General features: G+C 38.0%; 1 protein-coding gene across 8 annotated transcripts in view; it reads left to right on the forward strand.

Annotated features, from left to right (window-relative positions):
* Positions 1-23,600, forward strand: part of MYO6 (myosin VI) — a 124,475-nt gene that overhangs the window by 28,361 nt on the left and 72,514 nt on the right. For all 8 annotated transcript variants that reach the window (XM_045011141.1, XM_045011142.1, XM_045011143.1 and 5 more), the window contains 5 exons: positions 6,090-6,170; positions 9,134-9,314; positions 12,558-12,702; positions 19,615-19,772; positions 21,588-21,679. In XM_045011141.1, coding sequence (XP_044867076.1) covers positions 6,090-6,170; positions 9,134-9,314; positions 12,558-12,702; positions 19,615-19,772; positions 21,588-21,679 — 657 coding nt within the window. The remainder of the gene's footprint in view (positions 1-6,089; positions 6,171-9,133; positions 9,315-12,557; positions 12,703-19,614; positions 19,773-21,587; positions 21,680-23,600) is intronic.

Below are 23,600 nucleotides of genomic sequence, written 5' to 3' on the forward strand. Positions count from 1 at the left end.
TTTATTAGTCTCCTTGTGACAGACAGAGCTTTCTCATTTGCCCTCCTTCTCTAACCCCTGCGCTTGACCCAGTGACCCCATCCCGTCCCCTGATCTCTCTCTGACCCACTCTCATCCATTCCCTTACTCTTCTCCTTAACCTCTCACTCTCTTCCAGCTGTTCCCCTCAGAATAGAAACATGCTCTATTCTCCCCCATCTTAAAAAAATTCCCCCAAAGCCACCATCTTGACCCTACTCACCTCTCGGACTACTGCCTCGTCGCCCTTATTGAATGTGCTGTCTGTAATTGTCAAAAAGGAGTTCCTTTCCTTTGATCCCATTCTAGACCATCTCCAATCTGGCTCCCTCCCCTTGCACTCCATTGAAACTGCTCTCACTAAAGGCTCAAGCTCAGAACCAGTATTCCATCCTTATCCTTGATCTGTCAGCTGCCTTCAACACCATTGATCATCTTCTTTTTGAAACTGTGTGCTCCCTTGGTTTCTGTGACTTTATCCTCTCCTGGTTCTCCTCGTACCTCTTGAAATGCTCCTTCAGCATGTCCTTTGGAGGATCTTCCTCATCCCCTATCCAACTTTCAATAGGGGTTCCACAGGTCTCTGTCTTTAGTCTCCTTCTCTTCTCCTCCTATATCTTACCCTGAGATAATCTCATCTGCAAACATAAATTCAGACATCACCTCTGTGTTGAGGTCTCTCAGATCTACCTCTCTACCCCAGGCCTCTCCCCTTCTATCCAAACTAAAATCTTGGTCTGTTTGTCTGACATCTCCTCATGAATGTGTAGCCCTCAATTTAAGCTAAACATAACTAAAATATATTTGTTCCCCCTGACCTCCTTTCTCACTTGTTATGGAAAACACTCTCATTCTACTTGTTTGTCAGGCCCATAACTTGGGCATCCTCTTCAGCTTGGACCTTTCTCTCTCCTCGCATCCAGGCTAAGTCTAAGTCTTGCCAATTCTTTCTGCATAACATCTCTAAGATATGGCCTTTCTCATGCACCCACACAGCTAAAACGCTCCTCCAGTCTTTCATTGTCTTGTCTCCTGGTACGTTGTGACCTTTTATTTTGACAAATGCAATCTGCTGAGATCCCTTCAGAATGCTGCTGCAAAGATCATTGTCCTAGCCTATCAGTTTGACCATGTCCCCCCTTCACTGACTCCCCCTTCTCTACTGCATCAAAGATAAGCTGCTTTCTTTCCATTTTCAAGGCCTTTCATAGCCCTGGTCTACACACAGCCCCGGGGTCGAACTAGGGTACGCGAATTCAGCTACGTGAATAACGTAGCTGAATTCGAACTACCCTAGTTCGAATGACTTACCCGTCCAGACGCCGCAGAAGCGAACTCCGCGGCTCCAAGGTCGACTCCGCCAACTCCTCCTGCTGCGGTGGAGTACCGGAGTCGACCGCGGCGCTTCCGGAGTTCGAACTATCGCGTCTAGATCAGACGCGATAGTTCGAACTCCGAGAAGTCGAACTCACCGCGTCGACCCGCGCGGTAAGTATAAACGTACCCATAGATTATCCCTACTTACCGATGGCCTCCCATACACTTATCCAGATGTCTATTGTCATCTCCAGTCAGCCCATGATGCTAGCATCCTATACTCATTTGTTTCATTTTCAAATTTCATGCTTTGCTATGCTGCCCTTCATGCTTGGGAGGAAGTCCCCCTAAACGTCTGCAAAGCTGCCTTGTTGTTCTCCTTCAGAGTCTCCTTAGAACTCTGTCATGATGCCTCATCCTGACCAATATTGTCTCATTTTTTCCTTGTATTCCCCTGTTGTCCTGCCTGCATTTATCTGTTTTCTCTTGTCTTATAATTAGATTGTAAGATCTCTGGTGCAGGAACTGTCTTTTTGTTCTGAATTTTGTACAGCGCCATGACTAGGGCTTCTAAGTGCTATGGTAATACAGATAATACAGACCCTATTCCCCCATATCTAAAGCTGACTCCTTTCTATATAGTTTTCTTAGCTTAATGGAGTGAGGTACTGTACATAAAGTATTTTATAATAATTTTCCATAGTGATTACACAGGTAGATGATGTTTTGGATCTCTTCCAGACATTTTTGCATTGATCCAAAATAATATGTTCTTAGCTACTTCTTCATTTTTTCCATCACTATCTGCTAGATCTATCATGGGCCTGTTGGGTTGGACTTTCCAGTAGAGGATGTAGTTTTTCCCCCCAAAAATGTTGGTTTATTCCAATCCAACACATCATTTTTTGGAATAACGGGAGGAAAATAAATTCATATAGCTGATGGAGGTTAGGAGAAATATTTTCTTTTAAGTACTTGGTTTAGTCTATACAAACTCATATGTATCTTGTAGCTGTTTAATTGTAGATTACTCAAGCCCTATATTTGATGCTTCAGATTTAGTATTATTTTTGGTACCCTGATTTATCATTGAACTCATTAATTTCTTTCAGAAAGCAATATATTATGCTGGATTGGTTAATAGCACATCTGCATACAATGCAGTTTTATGTTCTGTTTTATTAACTGTAACTCCTTGCTATGCTGCTATTCTTACGAGTTTGTTGAAGAGAGTTAGCAACAAAGGGAATAGAGGACAGCCTTGTCTGATTCTTCTTTGTAGATTAAATTCTTTAGAGTTGAACACCTTAATTTTAATCCTGGCAGAGGAAGTGGTGTCCCATAATATATTTATCCAGGCCTTGATATTGCCTCAAAACCCCATCTCTAATATCCGTATTTTTAAGAACTTTACTTTATCAAATACTTTCTTGGGCTCCAGGGATAGCAGTAGATCTTTAATGCTTTTTATTTTGCATTTTACCGTTTCTTCCTATGATTCTTCTAATGTTGTTGCTCAATTTATCTATTGTGTATGAAGCCCATACAGTGTGTGGTAACTGAGGAAAGACAGCTTCAGTTCTTTTAGGATGAGAAATACTTGTGACTAAAAAAGTTTGTTTGTTTGTTTTTTGTTTTCGGGTGTTTTTATTTAACAAATCCATTTGTTTTCACATCATGTGGAAACAATTTTCCACAGATATCTTCTTTATTGTGTTCCTACCTACCTGTTCATGTTTGCTGCAGGAGCTGAATCTCAAACCTGTGCAAAGTTATAAAAGTGGAGGCCAGATTTATGCTCTGCTTAAAATTGAGCTTTCTGAGTCCAGTACTTGTAACAGTAGTACCACTGTCAATGCAGAAGTGCTGATACTTTACTGTTTTATGATGATGCATTTATTTAAGGAGCCTAGAATCACACTAGCTATTTTTTTGCAATTGTACCAGGTTATAAACTGATTTGATTTGCTGTTCGCTACTAAAGTTATGTTGTTTAAACATTATTTCCTCTCAGGTGTTTCAGTTCCATTGAATATGCGTTAAGATTATTTTCACCAGTCTGCATAATTTCAGAACAGTTTTCATGTTATTTAGATGTTCATTCGAGTGCTTTTAAATAATAACTTACATGGTGAGAGAGATTCACTTTGTGCAAACAGCAAATGTAACATTTTAACTCTTCCTCCCTTTTTTGTTGAGATTAAGGTACATCATCTTTTCTTCAGTTATCACAAAAATTTAAGATTATTTTAGAAAAGCTGAAGTAAAAAAGCTATTTCCATAAAATTAATTTTTATATTAAGGTTATTTTTATATAAGTTGTCTCTCAAATTTCAGGATTACAAACGGAGGTTCCAAACTAGTGTCAGTCCTCTTAGGACTCAAATCTATTATGCAATCCCATATTTATCTATAATTGAGGATGATAGTGGACAACAAATACCGTGAAGGTTGAAGAAAATGATACACTGGTGTTTAATCTTGCTAAACTCTGAAAACCCTAATCGTCGTCTTTTATTATATGCTTTGAAAATACCTTTTTGCCCTAAACCTAATATGTGTATTGACTGGAGTTTTTTGTTTTATAATAAAACCCACTATGTTTGGATTAAGCTTCTTCTTTACAGGAAACTATTGAATTCCACAGTCATTCACTTTGTCAACCTGTAAGATTTCCACTGGAAACCTCAAGTCCTGTAAACATAGAACTTTTTTTTTCCCTCAATTACAAAACTGTTTCTGTGGTCAACTCCTTAAGTGTTTCACTGCATAGAGAAACATTTCTGTTTTTAAAATGTATTGTACAGGTGGGCTCTGTGCACTGTCTCTACCTGTAGGCACCACCCCAGCAGCTCTCATTGTCTGTGGTTCCCGGCCAATGGGAGCTGCAGAGCTGGCTCTTGAGGCAGAGGCAGCATGCAGAGCTCCCTGGCTGCACCTCTACCTAGGAGCTTGAGGGACATATCGGGGGAGCCACGCTGAGCCAGGTAGGGAGCCTGCCAGCCCCGCCAACCCCCTTCATCCCCAACAGCAACGGGAGTCCTAGGCTGTTATCCACTGCCCACCCACCTCCGCAGCAGGTGCGGCATCCCCAGGCTGTTCCTCTCCCCAGAGCACCCAAGATTTAGTCAGGGTATATAGTACAGGTCATGAACAGGTCACAGGCCATGAATTTTTCTTTACTGTCTGTGACCTATCCATGACTTTTACTAAAAATACCCATGACTAAAATGTAGCTTTACCCATGAAACAGCAAGTAGTGTAGCTTTAGCTATTTTGGTCCCAGGATATTAGAGAGACAAGGTGGGTGAGGTAATATCTTTTATTGGACCAACTTCTGTTGGTGAGAGAGACAATCTTTTGTGTGTGGCTTGAAAGCGTGTTTCTCTCACCAGTGTAAAACTTGGCAGCTTTGTTAACATTGAGGATAATACTTACCAATCTCCATAACAATGCTCTGAGGATTAATTATGGTAAAGTTTGTGCATTGCTCTGAAAATGTAAAATGCTAGTAAGTACTGGTTTTATTATTTGATGCCCCCTGCAGCTTCCTACTACAAATGGGAATGCAAATACAGTTCCCAAAACCCAAGCTTGACTACAGTTATGTATGGGTGGAGTTTACTACCTGTAGGACAGGGGCGGCTCCAGACCCCAGCACGCCAAGCACGTGCTTGGGGCGGCATGCCGCGGGGGGCGCTCTGCCAGTCGCCGGGAGGGCGGCAGGCGGCTCCGGTGGACCTCCCGCAGGCGTCCCTGCGGAGGGTCCCTGATAGCCGCGGGACCGGCGACCGGCAGAGCGCCCCCCGCAGCATGCCGCCCTGCTTGGGGCGGCGAAATGTCTAGAGCCACCCCTGCTGTAGGAATACACATTTTTGTCCAATTATAAACCATTTTTCCTTTGTCTGGAGCTTCATTTCCCTTATCTTTCGAAAGCAGTTCATTATGAGGGTACCGGTTGCATCTTCATATGTTTTGCTTTTTAAAATGGAGCGTAAACTCATGTTTTCCTCCAACAGCAGGTGTCCTTTTGGTGTGAAATTTCACACAGTGGTCTGATGTACACCATCATTATTAGCTTATGTTTTGCTGAGGTATCACTTAATTTCTTTGGTGTGGAGATACATATCTGAAATCTCTTAATGTATTATAAAATTTTAAGAGATGTGTGTGTTACCCAAACTGAAATTACTTGGGAACAGACTAGACTTGACTTGATGTGCTTTACAAGAGTACTTAATATCACAGAATGTACTTTAGTGCTGAAAAATTGAAATGCTGAAACAGACAGCTGGCTTTCTACGAAGTAGCACCTTTTCTTTTGTTACTTACTTGCAAAGTTTTTTATAGAGGTTGATTTAATTCAGTACTAAATACTGAGGTATGTATATGAATTATATGTCTCTTTCAAGTCACAAAGATGTTTCTTTAATGTGTCTGATTTAATAGTTCATTTATTAGTTCTGACTGTGTCTTCCCAATTTGCTTACAAGAAGTACTTCTGTTAGAATTAAATTACTTCCAAATAAGAATTTTGTTCCCATCTTCCAATTCTGTGATATGATTGTTATAAATAAAATATTGCTTTCAAGGAAGTAATCCTGAATGCCCGATAGTATGCAATTGGTGTCATACGTTGAAGTTAAAAGATGTAATATACTGTAATTGGTCTGAAGCACTAGATCATTAGCTAATTATCTCCTTGCTGTTTTATTCTGTTGATGTATGACATGCATTTTTCCCTTCTGTTGTAGTATTTAAATCGTGGCTGCACTAGATACTTTGCTACCAAAGACACAGACAAGCAAATTTTGCAAAATCGCAAAAGTCCTGAGGTATGGTATATTTTCCACATTACTTCAAATTACTGTCTTATGCTGATAATGTTAAAAATGTCAATCACATTTGTTTAGAATAAAATGAAATGTTCATTTTACACATCTTACTTGACAGGTTTAAATGGGAACTGGCTGGCATGTTTAAAGTTCTAGTTTTGAAGTGTTTCTAATATTTTATTATCAGGTTCAATACTGGAAGGACTTTTTAAAAACAAAAATGTAAATTTATAGCCTAAAATGTAACCCCTAAAATATTTTAAAAATCTTTTTAATTTTTATCTTTCTTTAATTCCTATATTTGTCTTAATGGCTCAGCAGATCTCCAACAGGAGACAAAGCAAATATCTTGTACAGAATGTTATCTTAAATTCTTGTTTCTCTTAGCAGTGATACTTCGCAGAGCATTGTTTATTTACCACTTACGATTTGTTGACAACCTTTTTGCTTTGCTTTTGATAATAGCTGGTTATGGTATATTTATCCAGAGAATTATTTGGAACTACTATATAATTAATTATATTCCTATGAGTTAGATGCAGAAACAAATAAGCAGAAAATACAAGTAAAGCTTTTTTTTCCCCTGTTACAAAGTTTAACCAGTTGAAATTGAATTATCTTTTTCATAGTTTAAAAAAACAATCTCTGTGTTGGTGCTGTTGTTGTGGTGTTTTGGACAATTCTGTATTTCATAGTAGTTACTAAGTTAGGAGTGCGATTGGGGGCACCAAGTGTCAAAAGCCATGATCCCACTGGATGGTTAGGCCTTTTGAGTGAGTGGTGTCATAGCCATACACTGACTGTTTAAGCACAATTATGATTTCATCCCGAGGAAGAGCACGTTCTCTTCACCACACTCTTCCCCCGCCCCAACTGTTTTCTCTTATCCTACTAGTAGGAACTATTTTTCCTAGTGCAGGGGTAGGCAACCTATGGCATGTGTGCCAAAGGCGGCGCACGAGCTGATTTTTAGTGACACTCACACTGCCCGAGTCCTGGCCACCAGTCCAGGGGGCTCTGCATTTTAATTTAATTTTAAATGAAGCTTCTTAAAAATTTTAAAACCCTTATTTACTTTACATATAACAGTAGTTTAGTTATATATTATAGACTTATAGAAAGAGACCTTCTAAAAACGTTAAAATGTATTACTAGCACACAAAACCTTAAATTAGAGTGAATAAATGGCACACCACTGCTGAAAGGTTGCCAACCCCTGTCCTAGTGGAACAATGCATTTCTGAGTAGAATGTGAAATTTCACATCTCCCCCACAAAAATAAACTAATTACTTTGTAAACTGTAATTTAAATGACTGGAACTGATGTTCTAATAACAGTAAGCCACTTCAGGTAGTTCAACAAGGCTATTGCGGAACTTCTCAGGTGGCTCAAGGTGCTTGATCTTTGGTTGAATGCCTGATAATGCATCCCGCTCATGTACCAATAGCTTATTAATGTGCACCGTGGAGTGGTTTATTACTGTTTTGTGGGTGAGAGGGAGAGTTAAATTTTAACTTTCCACCACCAAGTTGTAAGGCATCATCATGAATGTCTGTCTTGGCAGATAATTAAGCCAATCAAAGAAAATGTTTAATGTAATAGTTCTTTGTGAGTGCTGCTGAGCTATAGAAATACTGTTCGTTGATGGACACATTTTATACCAAAGTTCAGTTTGAAACCATTGTTAATGTCTGAATTAAAATGTACTAAAAGAAAGAAATGATATTGGAAATGAATGTTGACCACTAAGTAGTGAAACACATGATACTACTAAGTATTAAGCCCTTGTCTTTGAAGAACTACATTTCTTTGGGATTGGATGGCAGACTATTTACTGAGGAGTAATAGAAAAAAAGCAAGTTTTTCATAGCTAGACTTGAGGTTCTAGTGAACTATCTAACTGGAAAATATTGTATTGTCCAGTTCTTTTTAGATAGGCAGTGGTGGTCTTTGCTCTGTCACTTATTAAACTTGTTCCTGTTGTATATTTTAATAGAAATCGCTCCATGGTAAATTAATGTTTAAATTATTTTTCTTTTCCTTATCAGGAAGATGAGGTGATCATTTTACATAATTAGAAAATTTAGTTTAATTTTTGTGTGTGTCTAACTACTGTTTGACGTGAATCTTTCAGATGCATGCGCTATTTTATTCTGACATGACAATAGTAGTGTTTTCACTGTAGGCTATTCTGTGGACTCTTATTTCAATTAAATTAGGAATCTTTTTCAATTTAAAGCATTTTAAAATTTAATTGTAAAATTTAAAAATTGTGTATATATTTGATTTAGCCTTTTGGCTGCAAGCAGTTGTTTACCGTCACCACCCTGAAATAATGAAGTTACGTGGTATTCTGGTGTCAAGACAACCAGTAAAAGATGAATATAATATTTAATGGGTGCATGTCTTTTAACCTTTAAAGCACTGCAGACAAATATACTTTTCTGAACAGGAAATGCAAACAAGTATACTTTTGTAAACCACCCAATGAAAAACTCCCATTCCTTTCCATTTTTTAATCATCCTGTAGCCCCTCTCCTTCCTTCTGTCAGTGTCATACAAATAATAATGTTGTCACTAGCACCCCAACTTGTCTTTCCCCATCAAAGACTAGAAACCCTCCCCAGTTCATATACTGAACCTTTCACAACTGCTTTTTGCCATCACCCATGCTATCTGCTGTTGAACCGTTTCTGTTTTCCTGTTTCCCCTCCCCTACCTGTAAACTCTCCTACTTCGTTAGGTCTCTTCTGAAGATTGGTTAATGTTCTAAGAGTCAAGGACACTTGCAAGCAAGTTAATATTTTTAAGCATGTATAAATAGTAACATCTTTAGTCCCTTTATATATTTTATGGTTTTGTTTTTGCATGTTTTGTGCTGCTTGTTCATAAACTAAATTATTAATTACAATTTACTTTCAATCATTTGATTAAATTGTCTGCTTTTCTTGCTCTTTAATAGTACCTAAAAGCAGGTTCCCTGAAGGATCCTCTACTAGATGATCATGGAGACTTCAACAGAATGTGCACAGCAATGAAAAAGATTGGCTTGGATGATGCAGAGAAGCTTGATCTTTTCAGAGTAGTAGCAGGTGTCCTTCACCTTGGAAATATTGATTTTGAGGAAGCTGGGAGTACTTCAGGTTAGATGAATTTTTTAATTATTATAGTCTTCTAAAAAGGTGTGAATGTTTCTTGACTAGATTATAGAATCATAGAATATCAGAGTTGGAAGAGACCTCAGGAGGTCATCTAGTCCAACCCCTTACTCAAAGCAGGACCAGTTCCCAACTAAATCATCCCAGCCAGGGCTTTGTCAAGCCTGACCTTAAAAACCTCTAAGGAAGGAGGTTTCACCACCTCCCTAGGTAACCCATTCCAGTGCTTCACCACCCTCCTAGTGAAACAGTGTTTCCTAAGAGCCAATCTAGACTACCCCCCACTGCAACTTGAGACCATTGCTTCTTGCTCTGTCAAGAAGATGACTAACTGAGATAAACTGCACATTACATTCTGAAACAAAATCCTGTTCAATATCTGCTCCATAGCTAAAGTTAATTTAGCTGCCCATTATCAACCTCATCTTCTCTTGAAGTCCCATTTTCTAACTTTATCAACAAATATACAAACGCACTAACACAGTCCCCTGAAATTGATCAGGAAACAGGTTTCTTGGAAAGTTTTTGGTAGAAATCAGAAAAGAAATTTTGCACTGCTGTGTGTTGAAAATTTACCTATCATTCAATTTTTAAAAAAATTCTAGCTTGATTTTGGCTCTTTTCACTAGCATGTCTTGGCTTAGAAACTCAGCTGTCTGTTTTGTTTACTTTGGTATGGAGAAATACCTTCCTTTTAGTAATTTTGGGCTGAAGGAAGATCTGTAATATCAGCTTTATAATCTTACAATTGGTAGGGAAGAGGGTAGTTGGGGGGCTAACTAGAGCAGAGATATTAATTGAAGGTACAGGAAGGCTGGGGGAGGGGAAATAAGGAGCAGCTGGGAAACTGATAATCTAACTATGGAACTTAACTTTGTTAGGTCTGTTTACCATTTTGCTATCCTTCTAGTTTCTTTAAATTTTTTTCTTTATTGCTGCTCTGTTTTATGGATGAGACTTAAGAGAACTCCAATCTTGACACACTTTGAATTTGTCCAGGATAGAAATATTCTCTGTGTGGAAATTGTGTATGTCTAATATGGCAAGATAGCGGCTTTTTAACTTGTTCTTCTCTTCCCCACCTCCTGCTATCTGCATAACTAGGTTCATATTTGTACAGATCTGTTAAAATGATTATGTAGAGGAATGTTTAAAATTATTTTTAGAGGTTTATAAGGTAGGTTTTTTTTCAGAGGTTTTAGAGGTTTATAAGTGTAAATTGACTAGTTCTTTGTTCCAGGCATGAATTGGGTGTGGAAAATGTGAAAGAAGAGAAGGCTGGGAAAGATGGGCAGTGAGCTGGGGGTAGTAAGGAACTGTTTGGTCCTGCAAATGGGTTATCAGGGGCAGGAGCATGGGATGCATGGTGGAGTGGGGTGAAGAAAGAAGACAGGTTGGGAGGAAGGAGGGAGTTGCAGAGGCCAGAGGACATGGAAGTAGGACTATCAGGGATTGGGTATGGCCTGGAATATCTGAGTGCAGTGGATGGAGGGGAACATAGAAGGGAAGAATCTTTTATTTAAACTTACAATTCAAACCGTTTTCTAGAATAAAATCTTTAAGAGCTCAAAGTTTTAAATGTGAGTAAAAGCCGCACCCATTCTCCCCCCTCCTATGTACACACACACAGGTGTCAAAAAGACTTGCTGAAACTTGCAGAAAGGTAGCCTAGCTTTGGTGGGCCGTATATATTCTGCTGGAGCAGGACTCCAGCAGAATATATTTATATTTATACCAACCTGATTTAAACTTTTGCTGCTGCTTCAGAAAGCTGGGGAATTACCAGACAAAATCTTGTGGTTTATAAAAGTTATATTTGAAAGTGGTGTGTCAGCGGAGCCCGGTTTACTCCCAGGCATTACATTTCCTCACAAAATCACTAGTCTTTTAAAGAACTCAAATGTTTTATTGTCTGTCAATGAACAGTTAGTGGCGGACTGCCTGAATCCCTTAATTCTTCATCATTTGTGATTATCCTCACAATATTTCCACCTTAGTTTTAGGGTTATGAGGGATAAAAGGTCTGTGCTTCTGGCAAAAGTAATAGCATTTTATTTTATTTTTTGAAAATACAGAAACTTTAACTATGGGAAAATGCTGAATTTTTTTTTATGTCAAGCCCTTGCTAAACTGTTGTTGGTCTATGAGCAGATTCTAGACTAGAAATAAAGCATACATTTTTAAAACTGAAGATAATTAACAGTTGGAACAATTTACCTAAGGATTTCTCTTGCTTGGAAATCTTTAAATCAAGACTGGTTGTCTTTATAAGAGAAATGCTATAGTACAGACAGGTTTGGCCTTAAAAATCTGTTACTCTAATTACACTTTACAGCAGCATGAAAAGATGATAATGCTGGAAAGGCCTTCACTGTGCAATTGTCAAAGAAAGCATTTAATGGAAACTAGTGTCCTTTCCGCCAACTCAACCCTTATTTTTCTTGTGTACCCTATACAAGTTTATGGTTAACTGTCAGGGTTATCATGTTTAGTGCCATGTTTCTGAGATAGTAAAGTCTGATTTATTATACGGCATGTGGGGAAAAAACTGCTTCAGAAATTAAATGCAGCAACCATCAAGTGAAATAAGAACTAAGATATGTAATAATTTTGTTAGACTTGTAAATATATGGGTGAAATATTTACAAACATAGAAAACTTTAAAAAAAAATCTTTTAAAATAGCTATCAGAATACATACAATAAAGCAGTATAACAATAACTAATTAGAGTATAAACTACTACAGTACATTATCAAACATTAACATTTATTTCTCCAACTCTCTTTCTGTGTTCTGAGATAATCCTTTCTTTAAGAGCTGGTAGTTTTATATATCTTTAGTTTTTGGAACCAAGAAATGCATCCTTTGATGTCGAGAATTCTATGGGTTAAGAAAATCGATCTTCAGGTTGCAGTGTTTCTTTTTCTTTCTGGTCCTGTTCTGCTCCTAGACTGCAGACTGGAGCTGTTTCTCTTATAGTAAAAAGGGGATTTGTGAATACAAAAATGTCATACTAATATTATATTATATGACTTGTTTATATTTCTCAAACTTCTGTCGCACATCTCAGTAAACAGTGTGTAATCACTAAATTATCAGTAATATAAAGGTGGATATTGATCGGTCGACAGTTCTGAGTTCATCCTTTTTTTTTTTTTAAATAAGTAGTCACTAATTGTCATCTCAGCTGGCTTTTGTTGTAACATCTTTCTAAACTTGTTCACTAGGTGGATGCATTCTGAAGAACAAATCTAGTCAGTCTCTAGAATACTGCGCAGAATTGCTCGGTTTGGATCAGGATGATCTGCGTGTCAGCTTAACCACCAGAGTCATGCTTACAACAGCAGGGGGCACCAAAGGAACGGTTATAAAGTAAGTTCAGAACACTCCACTGTTCAGCTGTAAATGCCAAAGTAGCCCATTTAAAAATAAATGGTAAAAGTGATTATAGATTTTTTTTTAAATTAATAGCTGTGCATTGTTCAACATACATCTGTTTGTCTGTAAACAATCTCTAAAACATGGACTTTGATGCAGATTTCTCAGTCTTTCTCATTGCTTTAGTAAGAGAGTCAACTTCCTGATACCAAAGTGCTTGAAACAGTAAATAAAATGCCTACCATCATACCAGTTTTTATTCTCTTACCCCCACCTTCAACTGTAGGAATTGGATACTATCATCTGTGTAACAAAAATAGCAGTTATGAGCAAAATATATATACAATATAAGCAGCATCACTGAAGTAAATTGTTTAGAGAGTTCAGCCTTTTGCTTATACATTTGAGAAAGGGCAAATGACCTAAGTTACATATTTAACCACTTTTAAGTACAAACTGAATCAATTTTAGCATAACAATGTTTACTTAAAAGTGTGCAGCACCTTTCAAGATGCAAATGGAGATGGAAGTGAAAAGTATTAGCTTGTAAGTAATGGTGGTTGTGCTGGTTGCTTGTGGTGGTTATAGTAGTTTGATTTTACTAAATGATTTAAAATGTACCTGTTGCCTTTCTGTTCTTATATTTGCTTTCATTTTGAAGGATAATGTGATTGCTCTACAGTATTATGATTAAGTAATGATTTTTAAATTTTTAAATAAATTTTTTGAATTTTTTTAAAACTTCTGTATCAATGAAGTTAGCATTAAGTATAAATGTATAACAGTAACTTGTTAAATCCATACTTAAACCTCTCAAAAAATCTAATTTTCTGTGTCAACAAATATTCATTTAAGGTGACCCTGACACTGTTAATTAATATTAGGCCTAAAACTTTAATATGCTATAATCTTGTTGGGAATGTTGTCCAGATTTTAAACTGTTTTTATTTTTAAATATACAATTTTTATGATTGTCTGCAGAAAAACGGGTGATTTTTCCAGTTTCTTGGCAACGAAGTTTGAGCTTCTGCTGTTTAAAAAGTTAACTACTGCAGCAAAATGGTGTTTGCAGAACTGTGTATATAGTTGCGGTTTATACGCCTCAACAAAGACTTAAAGAAAACTGCACAGTTAGCTTTTGTTTCATTAGGAATGTTAGAAAAATAGAACAAGAGGACAAACTAAAATGGAAAGAAATGTGCTTTAGCCATTAAAAGGATTATTGAATTTACTTGCGTAAATAGTAATAACACATTAAAAAAAACAGTAGTTCCTTTTTAAAGTGTTTTTATTATATAGATTTGTATTAAATATTTATATCACTTGAGATTTAAAATGCTACTCATTACTATTGATATCTTTTTTGTATTTTGTAGCACTAAATATTGTCATAATTTTAAAACTAGAGTAAGTGTTGTACATCTATACAAAATAGCAAATGGTTTTGCAACATGAGCAATTTGGTTTAACCTTGGTGTTTCACACTATGGTCTTGAGTTTAAGTTGAGCACTTCAGCAAGTTAGTTAATGTACATTGATATTCTATCATACTTATAAGGTGAAAAATTGATCTTAAAACACTTTGGAACATTGGCATTTCTCTGGTCACACTCTGAACTTTAAGGATGTAATGGAGTTGCTTACCACCACATGAATGTAGGCAAGTCTGCTGTTTGAACTACTGCAGAGATTTTTTTTTAGTAGGCAACGCTGAAGCCTGCTTCCCGACTGAAGACTATTTAGAATGTTCTCCAGGCTTGAACCATACTAATGCTGATACAATATTTTAGGTCTCTGTTAAGATTGATTCTGCACCCCACAATATGTGTGCTTTCTAGCCTGCATCCTTTTCTCTCACTTCTACATTATACTAAGTGGCTGTTCACTTATGGCCTTTCCTCTCATTTCTAGTTAAAATAAACCAGGGGTGAGCCACATGCACTTCTGTTGCCATTGAAGTGCGGCTTGCAGAACCTCTCCACACTTCCCCCACCAGACTGGGGTGGAGCTTGGGATCTCTGCGCCTTGCAGCCGGGTGGTGGGGTAGGGACTTCTGCCCAGCAGGGCAGGGGGTCATCTCGGGGCTTCAATAGGAGCAGGGCTGAAGCCCCGAACCCTGTCAGGTGCCTCCCACATGGCTAAAGCCCCGAGCCCCAGCAGATGTATCCTGGCTCTTGAACTTCTGAAGATTGTTGTATGCGGCTTGCAGGGTCAGTAAGTTTGGCCACACCTGGAATAAACAATTGGAATCTTTAGGCAGTGATGTGAACACTTTATCCTGCTTGTCATTGTGCATGGGAAGGGGATTCAATAGTGAGAACTTCAGGATGGCCACTGCCGGGAAAAATTAAAATGGGGTTGGAAATAGGAAGGGAGGGCATCTGTAAAGGAGTGTGCTAAATCCTCTGGCGCGGACAGGACCAGCTTTCCCCAAATGTTTAAGAACATAAGAGCTGCCATACACACCAAAGGCCCATCTATCCAAGTATCCTGTCTCCAACCATGGCCAGTACCAGAGCTTCAGGGGAAGTGTATAGAATAGGGCAATTATGGAATAATCCGTCCTTGTCTTCCTCTCCCAGCTTTTGGCAGTCAGATGTTAAGGGTCACCTCGAGCATGGGGATGAATCCCCAACCCTCTTGGCTAATAGCCATTGATGATCCTCCATTAACTTACCTAGGTTTTTTTTTTTTTTTTAACCCTGCTATACTTTTGCCCATCACAACATCCCATGGCAATGAGTTACACCATTTAATTGTACTCCATGTGACAAAATACTTCCTCTTGTTTGTATTATACCTGCTTCCTACTAATTTCATCAGGTGACCCCCTGAAGTATAGTTAGGGTAAATAACACTTTTCTATTCACTTTTTCAACACCATTCATGATTTTATAGACCTCTGTCGTATCCTGTCTTAGTTATCGCTTTTCTAAGATCAACAACCCTAATCTTTTTAGCCTCTCCACATATGGAAGTTGTTCCAAATGTCTCTGTGGTGGTTCTTCTCTGAAAAAATGACTGTAATAATGGTTTTCCAGATCAGATTTGCTCAATTTACAACTAAAATGACCATTTTGGGGTTTTTCGGTTTTTTTGGTATTTTTTTAAACTGCCAGACCTGCATACTTCCCTTGGGGTAGGAGTCCAGCTATGTCCTTTCTGACTAGCATGATAACTATGACACAATGTTAACAGATGCTATTTCAAAGGTGGCTATACTATTATGTCAGTAGATCTTTTACTGCTTAGTTTTTACAATATTTTACTCTGTGAATTAGTAAGAAGAGCTCTGCAGACTTGAAATCACTGCATTAAGCCCGCTTCTCCAGCCTTATTCTAAACTTATTCAGCTAAGAAAACCACACATTAACAAACTTATCTCTTTCCCTTGTGCCTTATTGAATCTATAATGAAAGCAGATTAGTGTGCACTAGATTTTCATGAAATGTCTAGGTTTTACCAGTGAAATAGTTTAAAAAATAATTGGTTAAACCTATGTTTAATACTTATAATAATTAAACAAAAATTCTTTCTTCTAGATTTAAAGAAACGAATATTCTGAAAAATGTTCATGGTTTCTCCATTTCTATTTTCTGAGAGAATTAGTAGGTCACAATGAAGAAATAGCTCAGCTGAAATAGCTCTGCTCAGAGTATAAAAAAGGTTATGTTCTGCTGTGCACAATAGAGCCATCAAGAAGGGTGATGTTAAATGCTCTCTTCATAGATTTATTAAATACTATTTTGAAGTGGCCATGCCAAGGGAACTTGTCAGTGACACTAAATGTATCTGTCCTTGTTAGCTTCCCTGAAAGAGCAATGGCTGATGTCTTGCAATGCATATCCAGAAAATCTACAGCTAGCAATAATGTGTTCAGGTACAAAATCTGATATTCCTCTCAAAATTAATGCACCTTGGTATCTTTGGTTACTCGGCTTTTCTCCCTCCATGCATCCTTTGAGGCAAGAACTGTGCAAGGTGATATACTTGGAGCAGATGACACAGTGTAAAATGTTTTCAAATGGTATCATTCTAGCTTCTTATGCTTAGTCTTGGGGTAGTACTGCTTGGAGTAAAGCAATCTTTTACAACCTAGAGTTCACAAACCACAAACAGTTGGGACTACTACCTCAATCTAGATCCTATTTTTGGATCACAAAAAAGTCACCCTTCACAGCATGATATAGGGAGCACTGATCAAATAATCGGTATTGTAGGAATGCTCTTGCTTCATCCCAGAAGCCAGAAAATGTGGGAGAGGGATTTTTCCCTTTTCTCCTAGAAGTATGGAAAGTGAAGAGGGAAGAACAAAGTGGAAAGAAAAAAAATCCTTTCCTTCCTTGCAACCAAGAAAAGGGAAGAAAGAGACCACTCTTACACTTTCTGCTCAACAGGATGTGAGAGAGAGGGATTGGGAGGGAAGAAAGATAGTAAGTAGTATGATGATATTGCATTATTAGTCTGTGTCATACCTAATAACTCTCCAACCACATTCCATCATCTCAATGCAATGGCAGGACACTATATTATAATTCTTTTGTGCATTTTAAGTTGTGAAAAATGCATTTGTAGAACCAGATTTCTCTCTTTCCATGGGTTTCTTCTGTTTGCAGTAGGTGCTCACAATAGTTGTTTTGTGCTGTTCTGGAATTAACATTGCTGCAGTAGTTCAATCTTGAATAGTTCTAATATTTTAATAGAATAAATACCCTAGCAGTTTCTTAGTAATGTGTGTTAATGATTTAACATCTCAGTTTTTTATAACTGTTTACATACATTATAGCTAAAACAAATACATCTTTAAATAAATATGGTATACTGGATTACATAAGAGAACTGCAGTTGACATGAATTGTTGTGAAGATTACCAGGCTGATCTCTTAAATATATCAAAAGGGAATATAAAGGTACCTTGCCTCTATTTATAGGATAAGATTCCTGCCAGTACTTGTTACCATAAGATAAATCAGGAGATACTTAGTGGAAGAAGAGATTGTGTGTTAAGGCTAATTACTATCTAATGTAATGTAGCTGCAGTTGTCCATAATGAATGGAGTCTTTGCTTTCCTAATTTATCATTTACGATAGAAAGCAATCTCAGACATTAGAAGTACTGTCTTTGAAAACACATTTTTTTCAAGAGAATGTAGTGCTTGTAAAAGGAGACTAACACTGCTATGGGTATACAGAACGAGTATAACATGGACAGCTGCACTGTGTAAGCTTTCTCACTCTGACCTGCCAGTTCTTCTCAACCCTAATTTAAAGAGAGCCCTGTAGGGGTGGTAGGGTAGTTAATGCTTCATGATTATGAAAACCATGACCTCTTACATGGATGTCAGCAGCAAATATTTTAGTTATGATGGCTGTGGGGGCTGGGGGTAAGTAGATTCTTGTCCGTTTGAAAAGCTCCATATTCGAACAGCAAAGCCCCGGGGTGCTAAACAGTTTTAGTAGTGGGGGTCCTGATGATGGAGACCATGGAAACCATGCATTTGTTATTGCTACTTCAAGCCAGGGGGTGTTCCAGCACCACTCCCAATGCCCTTCCCATTCAGTCCATCCCACTTCATCCCTGATCTTTTTTAACACTAAGACATATAGTTGTTCTCCTAAGAAAAATTAAATTCCATGCCTTTCTTACCCTGCACAAACTTGTAATAGCCATTATCAGCAAAGCACTGTTGTATTCTAACTTTCTTTTAAAAGAGGTTTACAGCATGTTTTGCTGGGGGCTTAACATTTCCATGCAAAATTTTGCTCTTTTAAGGGCCCGATCCTGCACCACTGGAGGTAGTGGGAGTTTTGCAGTTTGATTTAGTGGCAGAAGGAGTGGGGTCTGAGTGTGTGTTCTTGGTTTTTTACCACATTAAAATATATTAAAATAAAAATCTTTTTCCATATTTTGACTTCTAGTGAAGCTACATGTTTCCTCGTTTTAGATGTCTTTTCCCACACATCTAGTTGTACATTGGTTTCTAGTAATAAATGTATAACTTATTGCACATATGAATATCTGACTATTTGATGGATTTCTGTAGGTATATCTATATTTTTTCATTCTAATGTAATTTTTCATATGTAAATCTTTCAACTGGCTTTGAAAAGACTTGCATTCTCAGGAGATTAGATAGCTACTTCATAAAGCCAATATGGTAAATAGACATTTTAAAATACGTTTAAACATAGATTTACTTAACTGGCTTTGGATTTACCCAATGTGCTTGGAACCTTTTTCATCCTGTATTTTGTAACATCTGAAGTCATAAACAACTTTTTAAACAGTAAAACGAAGAAAACAGTGTGAAGCTAGGAAAAGCACATTGCAGTGTAAAGGCTGAAAATTTAAAAGAAGAAAAACCAAAGGGCGTGTTCTCCTTTTCCAGACTATTAAACAAAAAACCACCCCTTCCTTTTTAGCATATAAACAAATTATGTCCAGTTTCGCACCCCCACCCCCAATTACTGATAAACTGATGTCCTAGTCTTTGCAAAAGCATAGTAAACTATAATAAATAAATAAACACAAAGCAAAAATAAAATCCATGACACCATCATGGTGGCAGCTGATGAATATTTTGTTACATTGAAGTGTATTTATTTATTTTGTTGGCTTTTCTATGGCACTTATCCCTATGGGTGTCTGAGTTTATCTTCACAACACTCCTATGACGTTGGGAAGATTTATCTATGTTTTACAGCTAGTGTAGTTAGCCACAGAGTGATTGAATTACCCAAAATCACACAAGAAGGCTGTGTTTGAATTGGCACTAGAACCCAGGTTTTCAGTGTTCTAGTCCAGTGCCTTAACCAAAAGACGTCTTCCTTCATCCTTGTAGTCGCAAGTGCTTAACAGTGAAAAGATTCTGAAACTTAATGATGTCTTTGTTTTTTGTTTTGTAGGGTACCCTTAAAAGTAGAACAAGCAAACAGTGCACGTGATGCCTTGGCTAAAACTGTATATAGTCATCTTTTTGATCATGTGGTAAACCGAGTAAACCAGTGTTTTCCATTTGAGACCTCCTCTTTCTTCATTGGCGTTCTAGATATAGCTGGTTTTGGTAAGTGCTCTTTTTTTTTTTCTCTTTGGATTTTCTTGTTCTTTATCATTCGTGTATGTGTACACACACTGTGGATAGGTACAATGGCATATTAATGAGAGTGGACACTGTTCAGATAATTCTGAGATACGAAGGTATAGGGGAGTTTCTCAAGATATTAACAGAATCTCTAAATCACGAATGTGAAGCTGGATGGGTTTATTTGTTTGAAACTGGACTTCAGAACACTGGAGTGTCTACACAGACACCATTTTTTCCTGTGTGTAGCTCTGTCCAGCCTGTGCAGTTTGAGTCCAAGAAAGTTCCCAGACTAGGCATGGCAGAATTTGTTTTTTACAGTTTTGGTGGATAACATAGATGTTTATTTTCAAGCATTATTTTCAATTTAAATTGATTTAAAGGTTCACAGATGTGGGAAGCTACTGGGGAGGAGGGGTCATATAATTATTTAATGACAGTAGAGGCTGAGAGTCAAAAATTTAGTTTTATAACCATTAAAACACATTGGCTACATCACATGTCAAAATATACAAAGTAAATATCCTTAAATCATGTTCTTAAGTAGCATTTTTCTTACTTTGTCTATGTGTACATTTTGATTGTTATCTATGGAAATATTTTTTCATCAATTTAATTGATAGTTACCAACATTTACTGATAGAAATCTGATCCTTTCCATTTCGCTCTGTGGTTTTAACAGCAGCACTGACTACTTACTGTTCTGACGAGAGCCTTCCTCTTTAGAGGTGTCAGTAGAAAGCTGTACTGAGCTGCCCAAGCCGTCCTCAAGATAAAGCCTTGAGTGGGCTCTGGTTCTGGACAACCAATGAGATCAGGAGCAGCATTGAATGTGCTTATAGTTTCTCATACCATCTTGAGGGGAGTGGAGTGTACTGACTGATATGCGGATAAGAAAGAGACTGTGAGGCCTGGTCTATAGCACACACTTAAATCGACATAAGGCCGCTTACATCAAACTAATTATGTCACACACATTACAGCCTGATGTTAGTGAGCTAATACACCAACATCATAACTCCACCTCCACAAGAGGCGTAGCGCTTATGTTGGTGTAGTTAGGGCGATGCAGTGTCTGTGTAGACACTGCGTTACTTACATCGGCTGCTGAGCTTTCTTGTCAATTTCACGGCTTCCCCGGCTCCCCGCTCCCAGATGAGCTGCTGCCTAGAGGCTCCCCACTCAGGGAGGTGAGAAGCCTGGGCGGCTGCCCCTCCCCCCTTCCCAGCAGAGAGCCTAGGGGGCAACTGATCTCTCCGTGGGGAGCTGCAAGCCTTGGCTCTCAGCACCCCACACTGCCCCTCTTCAGTGGGTGGAAGCACTCTTGGTGAGGATGCACACCACCAACAGAAGGAGGGTAATGTGGATATCAGCCACCACAGTGATGGCCAGGAGAGCCACAGGTGATATGGCTCTTGTAAGGGCTGTGCTGTGAAGTAGCTTCAGGGTGGCAGGTGGTAGTGTGGAAATAAGGGCCTTGTTCTACTGCATTCTTGCTGTGTATAATAGTAGTAATAACTTGTATTGGAGAGTGTGAGATCAGATATAACTGCAAGTTATTGGTTCCAGAAACATGAACTTTCACGTCCTTTTTATTTCTGGTTTATGCCCAACTTATTACAGGGACTATGAGACTCTGTAAAACCACTTCATTCGATATGTTTGTCATGGAGCTGAACAAAAGATTTGGTGTTAAAACGTTAACTCTATTAACCCCCTCGCCGCAACATTATATAACTAAATTTTCAGAATACTAATTTATCATAATTCAAAGCAGTTTAACGTTTTGTTTTTCAGAATATTTTGAACACAACAGTTTTGAACAGTTTTGTATTAACTACTGTAATGAAAAGCTGCAGCAATTCTTCAATGAAAGGATTCTGAAAGAGGTAATTTATATCCCACTTCATGTCTGAATAACCCACTGACTTTTCTGAAAAGAAAATGAAGATAAGGGTATGTGAAATAGCAATGCTTTCCAGACATTTTGTTCATTTTCCGTTTAATTACAATTAAAGAACTTTGTGTGTCTGTTATAGTGTAGAGTCAGGTGTATACTTGAAGTGTAGTTTGCTCTTGGTTGAAGAATTTTTCATTTGTTGAATATGTCAAATTATTTCCCAGTCTGAGTTGGTTGGTGCTTTGTTCATCTTTGGGAACGTGCATTAAGCGCAATGCACTAAGCAATTATTATTATTATTATTAATTGTAGTGTGTTAGCATCTAGAGGCCAGAGTAGACATACAATGGAGACAGTCCTGGATCTGAAGAGTTTACAATCGGAGTATGAGATTATAGGCAACAGATGGGGGTGTGTGGGTGGGAAATGCTAGGAAACAATGACATATTAGTCAGTTTGATAAACTGGTCACAGCACACAAAATGCCTAACCGTTGTTTAGTGTAGGCTTTGTGGCAGAGAAGATTTCTAAGGAGGGATCTGAAAGAGGACTACAAGGTGAAATCTAAAATGCACCATTTTGGTGGCTTTCCTTGTCTTCCCTGTGCAAAAGGGGAGAGAGAGAGTTCAGAGGCTCTTATTAAACTGCATGTGCCCCAGGACTGCACAGGTTTTTTTGGCACTACTCCAACTGCCCTGCTTAGCTTTCAGAATTCAATAAGCTCTCAATTAAGAAATACTTTCTCCTCAAATAGTACTATCAAATGTGACCCCTTCTCAACAGGTAGTGCTCATGAAATCAGTATGTTTGAAACCGATCTAGGACTTCAAAGTAGTGAATAAAAACTAAACTGACGTGTGTTCAGGTTGCACTTCTGCTGCATATTGAAAAGACTTTGTTGAAAACCAGTATGATTGGATAAACTACTGGTTAAACTCTGAAAAGTACCATTGGTACTTTGGCTGGGGCAGCCTAAGAGGGGCAAGACTCAGAAACAGCTCCTTATTTTGTGTCTGCCTGTAATACTGAAGAGCTAGGTAGGAAAGGGATAAGAGCATAAGAGGTCAAAGCAGTTTATCGTATTCCTAAAGAACAAGAGTAATGGATTGGGCAGATTGAAGAGGCTCCCCTGAACACTGGATTAAGTGAGCCAGGCCTTTTAGAAGCTCAGGGCAAGAAAGAAACTGGCTATTTTGGCACAGTTTTATCCCCAGGAACTAATTAACTTTAATTTTAGGACTGTGTTGACTTGTGACCTGAGAACATTTGCTATGTAAGTCACTGGAAGAGGATATCAAACTCCACCATGCAATCAGAAAAGTGACTTTGTAATCATGGTTTAAGAACTTCTGGATGAACTCCCAGATAGAGCTGTTTTAAGTAAAACTGCACCAGTGACTACATTGTTGGAAAATCAGGTTTTCATCAGACTTATGAGAGAGAGGATTTTTCTTGTCTGAGTACCATTTTTCCTCAGCATGGCAGGAACATTAAGAAAATGCTTCAAATTCCTAGGCCAAAAACTTTTTTAAAGTCTTGTTGTCACTATGATGGCATTTAATCACCTACAAACATCTTGAGCTTTTGGAGTTCTTGGATTTTCTGTTGGATAGATGTTGTCCTGATAGTCTGAGATTGTATGGAGGTAGCAGAGCTTAGAGGTAATATTCTCATCAGTCTTACTACCTGTATTTAAATTTAATGTACTTCCTTTATAAGACTCACTAAATTATTGATAGCAGTAAGCACTTTAAAAAAAAATTGAAGCTAACAGTAACTAAAACTCTTTTGGGTTTGATCTGGTGGTAGCCCTTTTTTTCTAGGGGATTGAAGTTAGAAGGGACATACAAGCTTTACTTTTGAAGGCGAGACAAGACTTTGTCATCTCTGTGAGAGAGTACTTTCAGAGA

Source organism: Mauremys mutica, chromosome 3 (assembly GCF_020497125.1).
Source record: "Mauremys mutica isolate MM-2020 ecotype Southern chromosome 3, ASM2049712v1, whole genome shotgun sequence".
NCBI lineage: Eukaryota > Metazoa > Chordata > Testudines > Geoemydidae > Mauremys > Mauremys mutica.